This window comes from Xenopus laevis, chromosome 8L, assembly GCF_017654675.1.
Source record: "Xenopus laevis strain J_2021 chromosome 8L, Xenopus_laevis_v10.1, whole genome shotgun sequence".
In the NCBI taxonomy this organism is placed as follows: Eukaryota; Metazoa; Chordata; class Amphibia; order Anura; family Pipidae; genus Xenopus; species Xenopus laevis.
This window is the reverse complement of record NC_054385.1, coordinates 59,534,499-59,554,819: the sequence shown is the minus strand read 5'-3', so window position 1 is coordinate 59,554,819 and position 20,321 is coordinate 59,534,499. Positions and strand designations below refer to the sequence as shown.

The window sequence follows — 20,321 nt, the reverse complement described above, 5'->3', positions numbered from 1 at the left end:
CTCAGTTGTATTATGGAGCTTAACCATTAATTGAGCATTCATACTGAAGGCATTAGAATCCCCCTGCAGGGTGTGGGCCATAGTGCTAGCATGTATTAAACTGTGTGATTATTACATATGCCTCGGTCAGGGCCCTAAGATACTGGTTCTGGCAGAGCACCATGCCCAACCCCAGAGCCCCAGCAATGGATAGTAATTATACTGTACATTTGACTGGAATAAGCAATTATTACCTGGCCCTCCATTCATGCAGGCAGAGATCTGTAATACAAGGCTGAATCTGGGAAAAATTACATTCAACTGCCCCAAATGTACTACATACCTGTGGTTATTGTTAACCCAGCGATCCTTATGGCAGACGGGCTTCAGAAAACTCGTGTTGTGTTTATCAAGACAATATTTAAACTGACCTACCACAGGAAAAAAACATTGCCAACTACAGTAATAAATTACATTCCCTGCTTAATTGGTTAAGCCATACCTTATCCCAGGAACAAAGCAATGGCATAATAAGACATTCACATGTTAGTATCCATGTCAGTACTCATCGGTATTGAACCCCAATGTACCCCAGATATAATCACAACACCATGTAATACATAGTTTAGGTTAGCTGCTGCTTAGAGCAAGCCTATATCAGAACCTAGCAGCCACCAAGCCCAGTGATCTAATCCATTAGGGCTACCAGATGAGCAATAGCTAGAATAAATAATGCAGAGCAAACTAGGAGCACGCAGATACAATCCCAGCAACATGTAATGCATAGTTTATATTAGCTGCTGCTTAGGGCAATCCTATATCAGACCCTCACCAGGTCTGTGCTCTACATCCATTAGGGCTATTTGTTCATGTGAGCAATAACCAGAGCATATACTGCAGAACAAAATAGGAGCACAGAGATATAATCACAGAAACATGTAATACATAGTATAGATAGCTGCCGCTTAGATCAAGCATGTATCATGGCCTAGCAGCCAGCCAGACCTGTGCTCTACATCCATTAGGGTTACTTGTTCAGGTGAGCTATAACCAGAGCATATACTGCAGAACAAAGTAGGAGCACACAGATACACTCACAGTAACACGTAATACATAGTTTTGATTAGCTGCCAATTAGAGCAAGCATGTATCAGGGCCTAGCAGCCGGCCAGACCTGTGCACTACATCCATTAGGGCTACTTGTTCCAGGTGAGCAATAGCCAGAACAAGATATGAGCACATATATACAATCACAGCAACATGGAATACAAATTTTAGATTAGCTGCTGCTGAAAGCAAGCATATATCAGGGCCTAGCAGCCACCCAGCCCAGAGATCCCTATTCAATAGGGCTACTGATGTCATGTATGCAAATGGCCTGAACTCAGCACCCTGCATGTCAGTATACATGCTACATACATGCTAGCCCATTTATCTATTTGTATTAGGGCTACTGGTTGCAGGTGGGCAAGCACAGTGCAGGTAAGCATATGATTACATTGCATGTAAGCAGTTAGTTAGACTTTAGTACACTGCAGAACAGCATATGGACACACTCCTTACCTGCTGCTTATTATGCAAGGCTGGAAACAGACCCCTTAATGCCACATATTTCAGAACAGTGTTCTATTCTGTTGAGTTTAGAGAGTGGGCGGGGCCATCTCCACTTGCTATAGCTGGCAGTTGCACAGGAATCACTTGATTATACTCAGCTGGTGTCAGCACAGACTGAGGAATACTCTGATTTGTCTGCATAGGCAGGTAACCAAAAGCAACTGCTGAGGTTATACAGAGGCAAATTGGATAATTAGTGTTGGTGCCTCCTGCAAGGGCCCAAGTTTGCTGCTACTTCTGTTTTGATTTTTTATTTATTTTTTTTATTTTGACTATCTCCACCTTAGGGAAGACTGTTGAGGGAGACAGCTGGCAATACACCTGCCCCCATTAAAAAATAAAAGAAAACAAAAGTAACAGGAGGCAACAAGGTTCAGGCCCCTAACTAGTAATGCCTAAACTAACTGCCGCCTCCCTCGCCCATCCGTAAAAAAATGGGGTGTAGGGGCCACATACACCACTGCCACTGGACGCCTTCTGGGACGGTCTGGAGGGCACACGGATGGGGGGGACAAGTACCAGCCACCAAATGCTCTCATAGCAATACAGGAAGGCAAATGAAACACAGGCAGACAAGAAGTATCAAACATTGCACACCAGTGCCTTACCTGATCCAGAAGCTAAAGCTCAGAAGACTCCAGATATGAGGTAGTGTGCTGGGGAACAAAAGGTCCCGTGGACCAAAACCCCTGTCCCTAGGATGCCTTTTGGGCAGGCCTAATGCTTTCCCAAGGTTAAAAAGAAATTTTGCTTCCAATGGGGCCAAAACCAAAAACGGGGGAAAAAAAAAAAAAAAAAAAATGGCGGTAAGTGGGTGTGGTTGGCCTTTTAAAGGCTTGGGGAGGGGCCTTCAAATGGGAGGAGGGGCTATCCCGATGAGTACTGACATGGAATTCGTCTAGGGAAATAGTTTTTCCCAGGGGGCTATATGTTGGAGTGCTGTGGTAAAGTGCATAATTTGTATATCAAGCCTGACCACGTGCACCCAATAAGGTAAGGGATGAGCTGCATTTCATTGTGTTTTTTATTCATATATATATATATTTTATTTATATACATATATATGTGTGTGTGTGACTACTAAGAATATGTACCATCTCCATAATGTTGTGCCCAATGCCTGTTATGTTTCAAATGTTTAACATTTAAAAAAAATGTATTGCCAGAACGGCGCGTCACTGCCAGTATTTGTCTATTGCTAACACCTTCAGCACACAGGCAGCAGTATAGACCAAGTGGCAGATCATTTCACTAATGTGCCCAAATATTACTGCTACATCTACATGATTCCTGATCGCACTATGCTGGTGGGCCTCATTATTATTTATTTCATGAAGGAGGCTGAGGGCCAGTGTGGCCCTTGGGCTGCACTTTGGACATGCCTGCATTAGATCCTCCTAAAATAGCCCAACGTTGTCCCTAAATTGTGAAAACAATTTCCCTAGTCTTAAAACATAAGATCAGGAAATAGTGCGCTCCAGCAGCATTCTGCGCTGAAATCCATTTCTCAAAAGAGCAAACAGATTTTTTTATATTCAGTTTTGAAATCTGACATGTGGCTAGACATATTGTCAATTTCCCAGCTGCCCCAAGTCATGTGACTTGTGCTCTGATAAACTTCAATCACTCTTTACTGCTGTACTGCAAGTTAGTGATATCACCCCCCTCCCTTCCCCCCCCCAGCAGCCAAACAAAAGAACAATGGGAAGGTAACCAGATAACAGTTCCCTAACACAAGATAACAGCTGTCTGGTAGATCTAAGAACAGCACTCAATATTAAAATCCCATGTCCCACTGAGACACATTCAGTTACATTGAGAAGGAAAAACAGCAGCCTGCCAGAAAGCATTTCTCTCCTAAAGTGCAGACACAAGTCACATGACCAGGGGCAGCTGGGAAATTGACAAAATGTCTAGCCCCATGTCAGATTTCAAAATTGAATATAAAAAAATCTGTTTGCTCATTTGAGAAATAGATTTCAGTGCAGAATTCTGCTGGAGTAGCACTATTAACTGATTCATTTTGAAAAAAACATGTTGTCCGATGACAGGATCCCTTTAATTTGACCTGCCCTAGTTTACACAAACACTCTTTCCTTTTTAGTCAGATTAGGAGACTAGGATCTGAAGGTAGTAGATGTCGTCCGCAACCAGGAAAAAATATATTGTATCAGTTTCCTGGGACCCTGGCACAAATCGGAGAGGTGTCAGCAGAACATATAAAAGGAAATATTGGGAGGGAGCTGGGTGGTTGAGGGCACGTCAGGAAACTACCACGAAAGAAAATTATTTTTCTCTGTTCTGCAATTGCAACAGAGGTGGGGAGTGCGAGTAGAGGTAAACAAATTGAGAGAGGACGTGCAGCCATTTACTAGCTGCTTCCGGTTGGGTACGTCCGTCTCTACTCGTCACTCCCACAAGGCGGCTACGTGACGCGTCACTGCGCTTACGTGTGGTCGTGACGGCACACTCTCGCGTGATGAGACTTGTGGCGTCGGGATTTCCTGTTAGGCAGGCGGTAAGGAGCTTGCAATCAACAGCTTTGCGGGGCGTGTAAGTAGCCATCCGGGACTGTGGGCTGCGTGAGGGAAATCGGGAGTGTCCTGCTAAAAGCGGGGATGTTGGCCAGTATGCTTAGAGCCATTCACAGTGTGTCTTTTTACTAATGTAAAGGGGCCTCTGTACTGGCACAACATACATGAAACATACATTGCTTCTGCCCTTCAGTTTTCACAGACGTGGGTATTTATTGGCTATGAGTCTGTTTTGACCGGGGCAGAAGCCTCATTGCCCATGTTTGGCCTCCACTATATTTGCCTCCCCTTCTGATTTCTGTACAAGGCTTGGGATATGAGATTTGTGGCACAGGAAGCAGTAATAATAACAGCCACAGTTGCCTCATCATCAAGGGTCTCGTAAAGGGCCAAAGAGTCTGTCAATCTGGCTAAATGAGCTGCTTTGCATAAGTGTATAACTTGTGTCTGTGAATTTGACAACAAAAACAATGAAATGGGGTGGTGGTTCATTTCCTGTTTGGAGCAATGGACTGAAATAGCAGCAATCTGGGCTTGTCTTTGACTTTAATCATATGCCTGTTATTATCTCTTGCAGTTTGTTTGCATTCATCTTATTAGTTGTGCTGTGACAATTCAGGAAAGGAACTTCCCTTACGGCTATCACTGGAAATTGAACTGCTTCCTGGGATTGGCTGTGCAAAGCAAGAGGAATTGCCTGTTGTACTTGGAATCATCAAGCAGAATAATCCCATCGGTCTCCTCAAATAACAACACTGTTTACAAGAGTATATGAGCGACTTCAATCCTAAACCAGCACATTAACGCCGTCTTCACGCCTTCCTGACGTGGTGTATGTGCTGTGTGAGCCCACTTGTCCGAGCCCATGAGGGAGTACAAGGTGGTGGTGTTAGGCAGCGGTGGGGTTGGGAAGTCAGCCCTAACGGTCCAGTTTGTTACGGGCACCTTTATTGAAAAGTATGATCCTACAATTGAGGATTTTTATCGGAAAGAAATTGAAGTGGACTCCTCCCCCTCCGTGCTGGAGATCTTGGACACAGCAGGCACAGAACAGTTTGCTTCCATGAGGGATCTGTACATTAAGAATGGCCAGGGCTTCATATTGGTGTACAGCTTGGTAAATCAACAGTCATTCCAGGTGAGTTAACCAATTCCTTCATATACATTCCAAAGTATACATGGCAATGCTACATGTCAGTGGATTTACCAGATTTTGCTCTTTACTTACAGCGGTGGCATACCTCATTTTTCAACATTAGTTGAGCTTGTGCCTGACATACATTTTGCCTATTAATTAAGAAATATGGGGTGTTGCACTAGACAGAGTGAAATTTACAATTGAAAGTAAAGTCACATTCTACTTCCTGTCTATACATGCACAATCAAATAAATCACTGGTCCACTTTGTAAAATAAACTGCTCTTAAAGGAGAAGGAAAGCTACTGAGGCATTTTAATGCCAATAGATTAGCCACAATAGTGCAAGCTAGAATGCTATATTAATTCTGTATAATGTTTTACCATACCTGAGTAAAAAGCTCTCTGTTTGTTTAGGATAGCAGCTGTCATATTAGCTTGGTGTGACATCACTTCCTACCTGAGTCTCTCCCTGCTCGCTTATAGCTGTGGGCTCAAATTACAGCAGGGGGGGGGGGGAGAGAGGAGCAAACTGAGCATGCCCAAGCCCTGGAGGTTTAAACTGAAAAAGGAAGTCTGATACAAAAGCCCATGTGTACACAATAGAAGGAAAGAACTGCAGTGTTTCTTTTAACAGGGGACTCAGAACAGCACTAATTTGAGGGTTTACTGGTATATTCAGGTGGACCTTTCTGATAAGGCTTATTTAGTTTTAACCTTTCCTTCTCCTTTAAGCAGACTGCAGCGGGGGGAAGGGGTTTGTTTATTCAGTTGTTTTTTTCAGTGGACTTTTGATGTGGGTAACTTTTTCAGACAGTTACTTTGTTTTTAAAGACCAGTAGCATTATAAAGGGATTTAGTCTTTTACATTTAGAATTTGCATTTATTCATCCAGCGCCTAGAAATATACTTCTCGGCAGCAAATGTCTTATGAGAGTTTTTTTTCGTTCTGTAGAGAGTCATTTATGGTATTTGATCTCTTTCTGTGTAAAAACTAAAATCATTCTGCACAATCTATCCTTTTGTTATTTGTTAATGTGCACTCAATAGTCCAATTTCAACTTGAAATGGCTATACAGCAGCTTATCTATAAACTGTTCTAGTGCTTCTGAGACAAATATACAGTATTTACTAGTGGATGTTAACAGCTTATTATAATTAAAATAAATGTAAAACGTAGCTTTTGAATTACATATTTAGCACAGCCTCATTTATTAAACAGTGAGGTTAAAATGACGGCCTTTGATAGAAGGGAACTGAATATTTTATTTTTCAGTATTTTCAATATTAGTGGAACCCTTGGCCATGTATTTAAGGGAATAACCCTTGGTCATGCAGGAAGCCATTATTAACATGTATTTATAAAGCAACAATATATTCTGCAGCACTGTACAGAAGAAGAGAGTATAGATAAAACATTCCATTTATTAATCGACATAGAAGGTAAAGAGGGCCCTGCTTTTTAGACCTTGCAATTGAAAGGGCCATTTGTTTCTTGTGGGGGTAGGGGGTGCAGTGGATCACCATTTGGACAGTATTGTAATAAGGAAACTTTCCACTGCAGGAGGAGAAACTTGTTTAGATTTGCCCTTCTCAAACTTTTGCCAGATTGTAAAGTCCCCCCCCCACCAATAACCTTTGGTTGTAATAACCAAGTCATTTATTGTTCTCTTCTTACAATTATTAGCTCTTCAATTGTGCAAGAACTTTATAAACAGAGGCAGTTTATGTTATGCTGTCATTATAATGTTATTACACTGTTGAAGCTGATGCTGATGTCCATTTACATACTCATTTACATAGATTTCCACTTAATGTGGGTAATCCAGAGGTGGTAATTTCCAAGATACTTACACTTTATCCAGCAGCAGCACTGATTTCCTGTACATGCTGCTACTGTTTATTCAGTGCATTGAGCAGTTTAATAAACCGTAAGGAAATAGCAAAGCATTTTTAAATATATTATAATTACAAAACTCTTAAAGGGGTGGTTCACCTTTAGGTTAACTTTTAGTATAATACAGAATGGCCAATTCTAAACAACTTTTCAATTGGTCTTCATTATTTATTTTTGATAGTATTATAATTATATGCCTTTTTATTCTGACTCTTTGCAGCTTTCAAATGGGCGTCGCTAACCCCTTCTAAAAAGCAAATGCTCTATATGTCTATACATGTACTGTTATTGCTACATTTTATTACTCATCTCTCTATTCTGGCCTTTTCCTATTCATATTCCAGGCTTTTATTCAAATCAATGCATGGTTGCTAGGGTAATCCGGACCCTAGCTACCAGGTTGCTTAAAATGCAAATTGAAGAGTTGCTGAATAAAAAGCTAAATAACTCAATATCCTTAAATAATAAAAAATGAAAACCGATTGCAAAGTGTCTCAGAATATCACTCTCTACATCATACTAAAAGTTATCTCAAAGGTGAACAACCCCTTTAAATTTGTTCCATTCACAATGTTTTAAAGGGGTGGTTCACATTTACGTTGACTATTATAATGTTCTAGAATAGCCAATTCTAAGCAACTTTTCATTTGGCCTTCATTATTTATTTTTACAATTTTTGAATTATTTGCCTTCTTCTGACTCTTTCCAACTTTCAAATGGGGGTCACTGACCCATCTTAAAACAAAATGTTTTGTAATGCTACAAATGTATTGTTATTGCTACTTTTTATTGCTCATCTTTCTAGTCAGTCCTTCTCCTATTCATATTCTAGTCTCTTAGTCAAATCAGTGCATGGTTGCTAGGGTAATTTGGCCCTGAGCAACCAGATTGCTAAAACTGGAGAGCTGCTGAATAAAAAGTTAAATAACTCAAAAGCCACAATAATGATAAACAATTTCAAATTGTCTCGGAATAATACTCTACATCACACTTAGTTTATTTAAAGATGAACAACCCCTTGAAGTAATGCTATTTCCTATATTCCTCTTTAACAGATTTATTGCTTTTTATTGTTGCTCAGAAAACATTTGTTTTGATATGACATACGTTGGAAATCAGTTTACATAAACTCTGTTCGGAACTTCATTCTATACATTTGGTCTATACATTGTAATGGTTTCCTTTTGTCTATACCTGACCAAAATATATCTGTTGGGTTGGATGTTTGCACTGGACCATAACGTCTGCCATAAGTAAATGTCAAGAAATCTAGAACAGCTTTTTCTTCCATTCATTACTAACATGTATTGAAGCTCATGCTTAAAGCTCTCCCCTCCCTTTAATATATCCCCAACAGAATTGCCTTGGTATTGTAAACTATCATTACACAAACGGCTTTGAGCAGATGTTCCAACAAGCAGCTCACAGAATTAGTTTTGAATGCAAATACTTTGTGATTGTCAGTATGTAAGCTACGCCAAATGACCTGTATTGGATTTGAAATATGCCATCATTGGACTCCAGGCAGACATAAGCTTTCATCAATGTATGAATCAGTTAGTCAGTGTAAATTGTATTTGCGAAGTTCAAGTTCATGGCACTCACAGTGTTTCTCTGCCTGATGTGTGGAGAAATGCTTAAAAAACACCCTTCTCCAGTACTCCTGTCATTGACATGTATAGGTAGTTTTCAGGTCTGAAATTGTGCATTTGAGCATTTTTGGTTAATAAACCAACTCTCATGAGCAGTGACAGGCTGTTTTCAGTCATGTCAATAAAAAGACAGTAGATGGTTCTCTGACAGCAGGGAGATCCCATGTGTTGCCATTTGCATTTGACCATTCGTCACTTTTTCCGCTCACATATCTAAGGAAAATGCTTACTTTTGTTTTTCCGTTTTTCGGGCTGATCCTGTGCCTGTCGGTGCACATACATTTAGGAATTAGAAGCCAGCAGATTGGCGTTTCTGTTTTAATGCTATTGCCATTGGGTGTCATTGTAGCAGGAACTAATCTCCATGTATGATACAGGTCTGCAACCAATTAAGTAGAATGTTCGGGACCTGGCTTTTCCTAATCCATAATTTGGATCAACATAATTTTGTCTACTAAAATATCATTTAAACATGAAATAAATACAGTAGGATTGTTTTACCTCTGGTAAGGTTTGGGATCAAGCATTTTAATTATTTGTTTAAAATGGAGTCTATAATTCTGAACTTTCCAGATAATGGATTCCATAGCTGTCATTGCTTCAGGCTTATGGTACAGAGAGCATTATTTTACTGCTTTATGTGACTTGGCCAAGTGCATGTGCAGTACAGAACTTTTTTCAGAGACTTCTATACTGTATTGGAATTGGTGCAGGGAGACCTGGGAGAAAAGAAGCTGGTTGGGGAGCTCAGTACCCTGGGCTGGTGGGTTTTTTTTTTGGTTTTTTTTTAAAGGAGAGCACCAGCCTGGGATAGCAGGTAAGTCACTAGAATCACTGGGGGTGCTTATCTGCTTAAAAAAAAACCTGTGGATTTACTTTTCCTTCTCTTTTAGTGGCAATGGCGCATGGGATATTATCTGGAACATTTAGTATCTTTAGGGCAGTGGCAGTTCGCCCAAAGTCACGTGCTATAGATATAGACTTAGAATGGTTGGATGTCCACACAGGAATCTCATTTAAGAAAATTGTTTTTTTGCCTGTAAGCTTTTTGTTTTGTTAATGGTATTTTTTTTTCACTTATGACCTTTCTTTTTACCTAGGACATAAAGCCAATGCGGGACCAAATCGTTAGAGTGAAGAGATATGAAAAGGTCCCTCTCATTCTAGTTGGAAACAAAGTGGACCTGGAGTCAGAGAGAGAAGTTATGTCAGCAGAGGGACGGTCCCTTGCTCAAGAGTGGGGCTGTCCGTTCATGGAGACTTCTGCCAAAAGCAAGACAATGGTGGATGAACTGTTTGCTGAAATTGTGAGGCAAATGAACTATGCATCTTTGCCTGAGAAGCAGGATCAGTGTTGTACAACTTGCACTGTTCAATGAGGAATTTGGAGGGACCTCAAACATGGCCATAAAGAGCAGGTTGGTTGAAGACGAGTATTGGCTGGATCGTTTGTTTAAAATAGTTGCAATATTGTTTTCAATTTGAGACGTGTTCGGTACTAAGTCCTGGCACAGACAGTTTTGATCCTGTTTGTGAAAAAAATATTTCAAAGTACAGGTACTTTGCAACTTGTAACTTTAGTTACAAAATTTATGCAGGTCTAGTAATCCACATCAATTGACCAGCAGTGATCATTTTCTCATAACCAAACACCTCTCTCTTGGTTACAGGAGCCTGCAGTTTTCTTTTTGGAGAGTTGCGATTGGCAGCAATTATGTAAGCAGATGTAGAGATCATGGAACTTGATTACCAGGCATGATATCTTGAGAGGATAGTACTGCCAAAATACCTGATTAAACTATAAAAAACTGGGTACATAGATACGATGTGTAAAATAAAACAGATTTTCAATATAGTTAGTTAGCCAAAAATGTAATGTATAAAGGCTGGAGTGACTGGATGTATAACATAATAGCCAGAACGTTACTTCTTTGCAGCGCTCTTGGTTTCCACTGGTTGGATACTAGTTAGTAACCAATCAGTGACTTGAGGGGGGAGGGGCACATGGATCCTAACCCATGTGCCCCTTCTTAAAGTCATTGACTAACTCAGAGATAGAGAGCTGAAAAGCAGGAAGTTGTGTTCTGTTATGTTAGACATCCGCTCACTCCAGCCTTTATTCTGGTACAGTTTGCAATTGTTTTTTTTTTTTTTTAATATATGTAGTTTTTGAGTGATTTTAGTTTTTTATTCAGCAACTCTCTAGTTTGTAATTTCAGCAATTTGGTTTCTAGGGTCCAAGTTACCCTAGCAACCATGCACTGATTTTAATGAAAGACTGGAATATGAATAGGAGAGGGCCTCAATAGAAAGATGATTAATAAAAAGCGGCAGTAACCATAAATGTGTAGACTTATAGAGCATTTGTATTTTAGATAGGGTCAGTGACCCCATTTAAAAGCTGAAAAGAGTCTGAAGGAGAAGTTAAAAAATCTAAAACAAAAATAATGAAGACCAGTGGAAAGTTGCTTAGAATTAGCCATTCTATAATATACTAAAAGATAACTTAAAGGTGAACCGCTTTAATTAGTACAAGTGGATCTGTCGGAATTAACTACTACTAAATATATCTTGTTTGAGAGCAAAGCAAATACATATAATCAAATTACTGTGTTACACAAAAAGTGAGTGATAAGTTGAAAACTGCTTCTCTAGATTCAAATGAGCCATCTTAAAAGTGCCTGACCCTGCTGCTGCCGTTTCTTATTCATTTGAATGGGACACGCTTTGCAGCAGCTAGAAGTTGCTATTAAATGCTAAACTGCTGTCATTTCCCATACAAATTAATTGGTAGTGAATGTTCTGGATTTGGGAGCTTCTCAATGGCTGAAAAACACCAGTAGTATTAAAGTTTTAATTCAAATTAGAATTTCGAAATTTATCATACTCTGGCCGATTGCGACTATTCGCCACCTAAAACCTGTATAAGTCAATGGGAGAGGTCCAGGGATCAATTTGGTGACGTTTGTAGCCTTCTGGACATTTGAGTTTTTTTCAGAGAAAAAAACTGTAATTGATTTTCTTAAACTGATACAAGTTTTTACCATTCAAATCAAATTCGATTCGAGTTTTCAGGTCCTTTAAATTAGTTTGACAAATTTCGACTAGTCGAATTTCATATTTAGAATTCGAAATTCCATCCTTGATAAATGTGCCGCTAAATGTAGACCGATATTTTCGGTTTACTAAACGACTGTATGAATGGCTATCATCAGTGTTGTGACAATATTTTTTTTCCTCCCATACAGATAACTCAGAGGAAATTTGCACAGCTATCGCTTTGGAGAACTTAACAGCCCAGGTTGCAGATCTGAGCCGTAATTAACATGTCTGCACAATAGCACATTGCCACAAGAGTCATTGGAATGCTCAGGGAGTGTGTCCTTAGCAACCACACCCCTGCAGCGACCATGCGTTCTAGATTCCGCTCTCCCCCCACAGGAGCTAAAAAAACGTACCCCTTCTTTTTTCTTTTTTTTAACTTTTAATTGATTTAATTAATCATTTTCTGAAACATATATTTATTAAACACTCAGTATTACTTACTTAATGCCTTTTAAAAAGAAAGTTTTATCAGAGGGTTATTTGAGCCTTAATCATGTGGTTATTCCTATATATTACCTCCCATCTGCTCTTAATCCCTTCAGCTCTTAAGAGGCCGGCAGCCCATCGTTCTGTAACGCTCTGCCTTTTCCCTCTATGACTGAAAGGGAGAATTTGCTGGTTCTCTCCTAAAACTGGTTGGTAAATACTTTTGAGATTTTGTTTACGTTAAATGTGTCAAGTGAAGCTGCTCAATATGAACTGGACCTCCTTGAAAACCTCACCACTCTTTCCCATATTCAAGTACTGGGTTACAGAAAATCCCAAAAACAACATGCAGGCTAAGCAAAAGAATATGATGTATAGACAGACCCACAACTTAGCTGATATGGCCCAGTTTGGCTTATACCACTTTTCTTTCAGAGCAGGGCTATCTAACAGGAGGCTGTTGACGGAACCAAACTCACAGCATCCTCTCATGGTGGTTGTTGTACAGGAGTAGTTGGCACAACCCATGTTTCTTTCTCTTTGTTAATCAAGTGCCCGGAGACCATTTACTCAGTGGCTCGGCCTACACAAGAAATGACATATGAAAAATGGCTTAACTAAACATTCTCGGTTAGCCATCTGATTGTCTTTGAATTAAGGCCATCTATTATATAGTTGGGTGGGGTTATGATGGCCTTGGCTGGTGATAACACAATTATGTATTTTTATTTTAGAAAATATACAATATTCTGTCTTAAGCGTGTTTTTTCCAAAGCTGTCTTCAACCAGCTTTACAGTGTTCATTATCAGAGTTTTTTTTTTTACTTGTGTATCTACAAAGTAATATAATTTGGCATTTTTTTTTATTTCCCACCTGTGCACATATAAGTCACATGCAAATAAAATGATTTTACTTTCCTCCCCCCAGTTCATGATAGTGGTGTCCTTTGATATACTTGCTTTGTATGCGTTCAGTTGTGTACGTGCACCTGCCTGTCCCTGCTTACAGGTGAAATTAGCCAGCCCATACTCTTAGCAAGCAGTGACTAGCCAAATGTGCTTTAAACAGCAAATGCCTTCTGTGGTCTTTACCAGATCTGCAGTTTTTAAACTTTTCTAGAATGTGTGATGTGCATTTAACAACGGTTTGCTCGGCGATTGCAGAGACCTGATGATTTCTTGTTGGTGAGCTAATCTCCATTGCTGTGGTGCCCATCCAGTTCAGGGATATGTGAGATTCATAACAAATCTATACAATGCCCTCTCCAATTCTATAATTATATATATATATATATATATATATATATATATATATATATATATATATATATATATATATATATATATATATATATATATATATATATATATATATATATATATATATATATACACAAACTAAACTCTTCCAGGAAGCAAAGTGCACCAAAGCCCACCAATTTTTGAGTTAACGTAGTAAATGATTTAATATCCATATGTTGTCTGGGGATCAGATATTGACCAAAGTTTTAATGTGGTTGTATTTCATTTTGGTGAAATGCGGGAATATTGTCATCTGCATCTTCTTCCAGATACTAGCTTTTGTGAAGCTGGTCACACAACAGGTCTTCTTTATGTATTTATTTTTCTTTAGCCAGAGATGTGTGTTTGCCCAGCATAATCCAGAGGAATTCAGGAGCGGATGTATTCTATTTGGTCGGATGGGTTGGATATTGCAGTTGACGGGTAATGCCTCTCTTTGGCGCCACAGATTGAACAAGTAACATAGTTCTCTCGGTGAAACATTGGTTCCACTTACTGCTGAATTACTTTATCTGTAGGTTTATAATGGCCATAGTAGCTACAGATGAGTTTGTTCGTAGGTCTAAACAAATATCTGGTTCTAAGCTTGCGTGGCCAGATTTAGACCTTAGCTGCACCATTATTAAATTGTCCCATCTGCAGAAAATGTGGGAGCCAATGCTTGAGCATCAATTCATGTCTGTGTTTATCCAACTTGGGCTGTTAATAATGGACCTTGTTTCTGTTTTCACCCCCTGAGTAGGGCATTCCTTATTTATTTCACGCTTGGAAGTAGGAAGGTCTTACTGCTATGTTACTCTGCACTAAGAGTTCATGTGAAAGGCAAGATATTTCACAGCAGCTTCCCAACGTCCCTGAAAATCAGATGACCACTGAGAAACCTAGAGCTGGAATGTCATGCTCAGGATCATGGGATATGTTATTCACAGTGGCTTTTTGATGTAAACTTAGCCTTGCACTCCTGTATGACATTTAGGGGGTTATTAATCAAAGGTCGAGTTGTTTTTTTCCCCAAAAAAAAAAAATTTAGTTTTTCAAGATTTATTATACCCTGAAGCTGGTAATGGCTCCAATGTGAAAACACATCAGCTAAAACCTGTCGAGGTCATGTAGGAGTCAATGGCAGAGGTCCCTTGAACCATCTGAAGATGTTTATAGCCTTTATGATGTTCGGCTTTTTTTCAGTGGGTTTTGCCGTGAAAACTCCATTAATTCTAGTGATTTGCGTTTTTTCAGCCGAAAACTTGATCAATTCCAGTTTTTCACCCGATAACACAGATTCGAGTTTTTTACATTAATTCACATTCTGTGTTTATTCGACCTTTGATAAATAAACCCCTTAATAATGGTGCGGCTTTTTTGTATTTTTTTTCTTGGTTGGACTTGCAATAAAATTTCCGTTATCTGAAAAATCAAGCAATAGACACTTGCCAATCACTGCTACTGTACAGCAGATAAACCAGTGTAGGTCTGAATTACTCGATTCCAGTGGACTAGTGTTGATCTGTGGTAGTATTTTGAAATTGTTTACATTACAGTTTAAGTTGTATCACCTATTTTCTTTAGTGCTATTGTGATGTAAAACAACCCTTACCCTCTTCATGTCCCCCACTTTAATTTTATTAAGGTAAACATTCATGTAGCCTGCACTTTAATACCAGATTTAGTAAATATGCTTTTCAAATTTAGTGTTTTATTGTTGGAAATGCAGCACTGGTTTTTGTTTTGTTTTATTAACACTTGGGTGGAGCCAAAATGGCATGCAGTACCGTGAATTGCCAACTTGCTTTGTAGGGGTCATTAGAAGAATATTGTAACATGTTTTCCCCGTGTCTCGATGACAAGAAGAATTCCAGTGATTCCAATTTGGCTTGAGGGTTACTTTTCCTTTATCAGTGGCTTCTTTAAAATGGGTCATTCTGTTTTCAAGGCAAAAGTTTGAGGTTTATCAACTATCCAACGTATCAAAAAAACTGTTTCTCCGGCATATTGTACAGGAGATATGGACCAAATGTTAAAGCCTCCTGACAAATTTGCATGTGGTATTGCTGTTCGAGGCTGTAAGGTGTAACCTTTTAACTGCATCGCTATAGGAGTTCAAGCCGGTCGCATAAGGAACTACAAGCAGGCTGAGTCATGCATGGACAGTGTTTCTTGTGGATAAGTAACCATTGGATCAGACCACTCAAAGGAACGGGTGACCATCTGCAGAGCTTTGTGATTGAAATTACACATTACAATTTTGTCATTTTGTAAAAACAGCCCCTACAGTTACCCATTTGTAAATTTTATTTTTTTTTATATATAAAAATAAATCTGTATTAATGACTTGGCTGAGTTGATTCATTTCTGACTTTCCTGCATCACCTTATGGTTATAAGCTTTAAACTCACGGGACCTCGCTGATCCTTCATTAGGGGAGGATTTGTATCATTTTCATTCAATGAGAAGAAGAGAAAAAAAATCTGCAGTGCCCGGTCCAAAAGAAGGACGATCACATGATATGCAGTGTGCACTATAATACATTTTCTTTTTAGGGGATCTAGGTGCAGTATATTTTGGGGGATTTTTACAAACATTGGTGGCGGGGTTTTTTGTTTTTTTTTTGGGCAAAATTTCAGTTGGGCAATAGATGGTTATTTGTGTAGGTCTACAATGGTGACCATTTAAGAATATTGTAGTTTTTATGATCATGCTCAATCTTAAATATGCAATCAGGTTTGTTGTACAATCTACCTGAATCTAAACGTGAATTTAGCACATCCTTCCTTATTAATAAGCACTCTACAACATTGTACATAAAGACATTATAGTGGGTCAGACTTTTAGCCTATAGGTTTAGGGAAAGCTGCTACGTATTGCAGAAAATCTCTAAATTGCAATCAAATCATTAAAGGGGTGGTTTAGCTTTAAGTTAACTTTTAGTATGTTATAGAATGACTAATACTAAGCAACTTTTCAATTGGCCTTCATTTTTTTTTTATAGTTATTGAATTATTTACCACCTTCTGGCTATTTCCAGCTTTTAAATGTGGTCACTGGCCCAAAAATGCTTTGTAAAGCAAAAAATTGATAGTTATTGCTACTTTTTATTACTCCTCTTTCTATTTAGGACTTTCCTATTCAAATCCCAGTCTCTTATTTAGATCAATGCATGGTCGTTAGGGTAATTTATACCCTAGGGCTGCTGAAATATCAAACTGAAGGGCTGTTTAATGAAAAGCTAAACCTCAAAAAATAAAAATGAAAACCAAATTGTCTTAGAATATAACTCTCTATATCATTCTAAAAGTTCATTTAAAGGTGAACAACCCCTTTAAAGGCGATCTATCATGAATATTGAAATGTAATGTGAGCTCATGGGAAAATAAGGAACTTTTCAAATATAATCATATATATTTCATATAATCATATATAATATAAAAATTCTGTTCCATATTTGATATAATACAGTTACTCACTTTCCCCCACCGTGCAGGAGGTTAGGTGAAATACAATGTATAAGAAAATATATTAGAGCTAAGTGTCTTTCAAACTAACAAAATCCAAAACCACAGCTGCATGCAGAGAGACAGACTGTTGAGAAGAGCATGCAGGTGAGGTTGCTTAGTTCTACAGATGATTCTCATCAGAAAGCAGGTGGCTCTGGACAGCAGCAAATTTAAAGGGAACTAAAAGTATAATCACTAGGTTGTGCCCAGTGATAATAATGCCTTATCTGATAGCCCGGACTGGTGGTCCTTTAGCAGAAAACTGCACCAGCTTGGGGTATTTCTATTGAAGCTCACTCAGTGTAATCTTCCTCTTTGGTTCTCTTGTCTCCAGACCAGACAGGCACTTGTACAGTAGAGAGAAAAGGCTGACTTTTTGCGTCTAAGTTTGGCTTTCACTCTACTTCACATGCACTGGAACGGAATAAAAACAAAGGGAGCAATACAGAGGTTTATTAGAATAAAAAAGCCTTAAGAGGGACTCATGAAAACTGAAAAAAAGCCAAGTTGCATGTGCAGAATCAAATGTACTATACAGACTTAAAAGGTTTGTTCACCTTTAAGTTTACTTTTAGCATGATGTAGAGAGCGATAAGAAACTTGAACAGAAATACCCCAGTCCTATGCCATTATTAGGGACAGGTGCTGGGCAAGCTACAGTATTCTAATCAGAGAGGAGTGTCAACATTTGGTACCCCCAAAGTTGTTATACCTTTAGTTCTCCTTCAACAGTTTTCTATCTACAAAAAAACAACTTTGCTCATTGGCGTCCATGCTACATCCACTGTATATGATTTTCCCCTGACACTAATTTAAACCTAATGCCTATACATTTGCTTTATATATAAGCATTTAAAGACCAGACTAGGTAGACCTGGTTCTCTTCTGCAATATTTCATGTTTACCATGTACCTATTAAAGTTCTTGGGTGTGGTAAATATTCTGTAGTTCAGCAAGTTCCTTGTTGCATAGTAATATATAAAACCCAATTAGAGATAGACTCTAGCGGTACTTCGCTACCTAACGCCTGGCAAATTTGTGCTCTGACGAATGGACGTAACTACGCAAATTCACAAAGATGCGGATTTTACTGAACGTTACCTCTTGCTCCAGATTTGCCATCGCCACCTCCAACCAGGTGAAGTGCAATAGAGTAGATAGGACTTCCTAAAAAAAGTCCCAAAAAATGCTAGTGTCTTTTCCTTTTCCAGGGTGATAGGCTGAAAAATAGCATAAATTTTTTTGGGGATAACCGGCTTCCCCCCTACATTTCCTAACATATGGCACATAAACTATACACTGGACTGTAGGGCAATATAATAACTGTATTTTATTTTATTAAGGTTTCCTGGGCTTGTGTAGTGTAATGTATTTGCTGCAACATATACGTCCATTCAACTTTAACTTCCCAAGTATGCAAATTAGGCAACTCTAGCGCAACTTCGCTTCAAAGCAAACATCTACTATAGTTTATATAAACAAGCTGCTGTGTAGCCATGAGTGCAGCCATTCAAAGCTGAAAAGGGAGAAAGGCACAGGTGACATAGCAGATAACAGATACACTCTTTATAATACAATCTTATCTGTAATCTACTGTGTGTCCTGTGTTTGAATGGCTGCTCCCATGGCTACACAGCAGCTTGCTTATATAAACTATAGTAGTGTTTCTGAAGCAAACAGACTGGTTTTCCCAGTGCATGGCAAGACTACATTATATTGTCATTCGTTTAAAACACTTTAATTTTTTTGGTGTTACTGTTCCTTTAATAAACAAAAACTCACCTTCTATTATGCTATGGGATTTTTAGAATTGTTTTTACCAATGGGTGAAAGTTAGAACCATTTAAAAACTACAGTTCTTAAAATCCCATAGGAATGAATAGCATGTGTGTGAGTTTTTATTTATTAAGCTCTCAACTCTATTCAAAATCATTTTTAACATTAAGGGACAGATTTATCAAAGGTTGAAGTGAAAATTGGAATTTAAAAAAAGAAAATCGAATTTCAAGCTATTTTTTGTGTACTTCGACTAGGGAATCGTCCAAATTCGATTCGAATTTGAAAAAAAATTGAAAATCAAAATTTATCAAGTGCTGTCTCTTTAAAACTTCGACTATTCGCCATCTAAAACCTGCCGAATTGCTGTTTTAGCCTATGGGGGACCTCCTAGAACCTATTTGGAGGCAATTGGTGGACTTTGAAAAATCAACATATTTTTTTTTAAAAAAACTTCAAATCAAATTCAATCGAATACAATGTTACTTAGATTTGAACGATTCGAATTCGAACGAAAACGGCCTATTCGCCCAGAAAAAAAACTTCAATTTTTTTCATGAATTTCGGTTGGTCTTTTTTTATTTGAATTTTGACGTTTTTTCTCAAAATTCAACCCTCGATAAATCTGCCCCTAAATAAACCAAACATATTATTTTGATTCTAATAAGGATTAATTATAATTTACTTAGGATAAAATACAAGGTACTGTTTTATTATTACAGAGAAAAGGGAAATCTATTCTAAAAATCTGAATTATTTGATTAAAACGGAGTCTATGGGAGACTGGGAGTAATTCAGAGCTTTCTGGATAACGGGTTTCTTGATAACGGATCCCATACCTGTATGTATATACAGTTCACATTGCGCGAAAGAATTGTGAATCATAGGTCCTCAATTAAAAGAGCCTTTGATACTGGTAAATCGGATTTACCTTTGCCACTGCATTTTTTAAAGGAAGGATATAGACTCCGTACTCTAATTTTTTGGGGGATTGATTTAATCCCTGAACCTTATTGAGGTGGTGATTATAAACATATGCTCTTTTACAATATCTAAAAGAATATTTTCAGACAAGACTAATAGATCATTGCTTTATAAAAAAAAAAAACAAGCTGCTTTATCTATTACTTTGCATATGAAAAATACCTGTTTTTTAGGTTGTATTTTTTTGGACATTGGATGTTGTACTTTTTGGACATGTTTTGCTGTATGACAGTGACTCTGTGGTGGCCCTGTGGCTGTCAGTGTGGTTTGGAGGCTTCCCAAGAAATAAAAATAGCAAATCTCTACAGTGTCACACCTTAAAAAGCTAGCTATTCTTTTCTCCTGTTTTCCAGGAAGGTTTGAACTGTCATTGCACAGAAAGCCTGAAGCCACATAGCCCTGGTTGGCTGCTGAGGAGGTTGTGT

General features: G+C 38.4%; 1 protein-coding gene across 4 annotated transcripts; it reads left to right on the top strand.

Annotated features, from left to right (window-relative positions):
- The first annotated feature begins 2,561 nt into the window (after positions 1-2,561).
- rap2c.L (RAP2C, member of RAS oncogene family L homeolog) lies at positions 2,562-13,270 on the top strand. 4 transcript variants are annotated; one of them, XM_018229211.2, is made up of 4 exons: positions 2,562-2,586; positions 4,705-5,265; positions 9,913-10,230; positions 12,061-13,270. In XM_018229211.2, the coding sequence occupies exons 2-3, from the start codon at positions 4,993-4,995 to the stop codon at positions 10,189-10,191; spliced, it is 552 nt and encodes a 183-aa protein (XP_018084700.1). In that variant the 5' UTR covers positions 2,562-2,586; positions 4,705-4,992; the 3' UTR covers positions 10,192-10,230; positions 12,061-13,270. The 4 variants fall into 4 exon arrangements, with proteins under 4 accessions (XP_018084700.1, XP_018084698.1, NP_001089659.1 ...); XM_018229209.2 differs by lacking the exon at positions 2,562-2,586 and adding an exon at positions 3,963-4,111; NM_001096190.1 differs by lacking the exon at positions 2,562-2,586 and adding an exon at positions 4,051-4,146.
- The last annotated feature ends 7,051 nt before the right edge of the window (positions 13,271-20,321 follow it).

Coding starts and splice junctions, on each gene's coding strand:
- rap2c.L (XM_018229211.2), top strand. CDS start 4,993: ATGAGGGAGTACAAGGTGGTGGTGTTAGGCAGCGGTGGGGTTGGGAAG. Junction 5,266..9,912: donor TAAATCAACAGTCATTCCAG/GTGAGTTAACCA, acceptor CTTTTTACCTAG/GACATAAAGCCAATGCGGGA.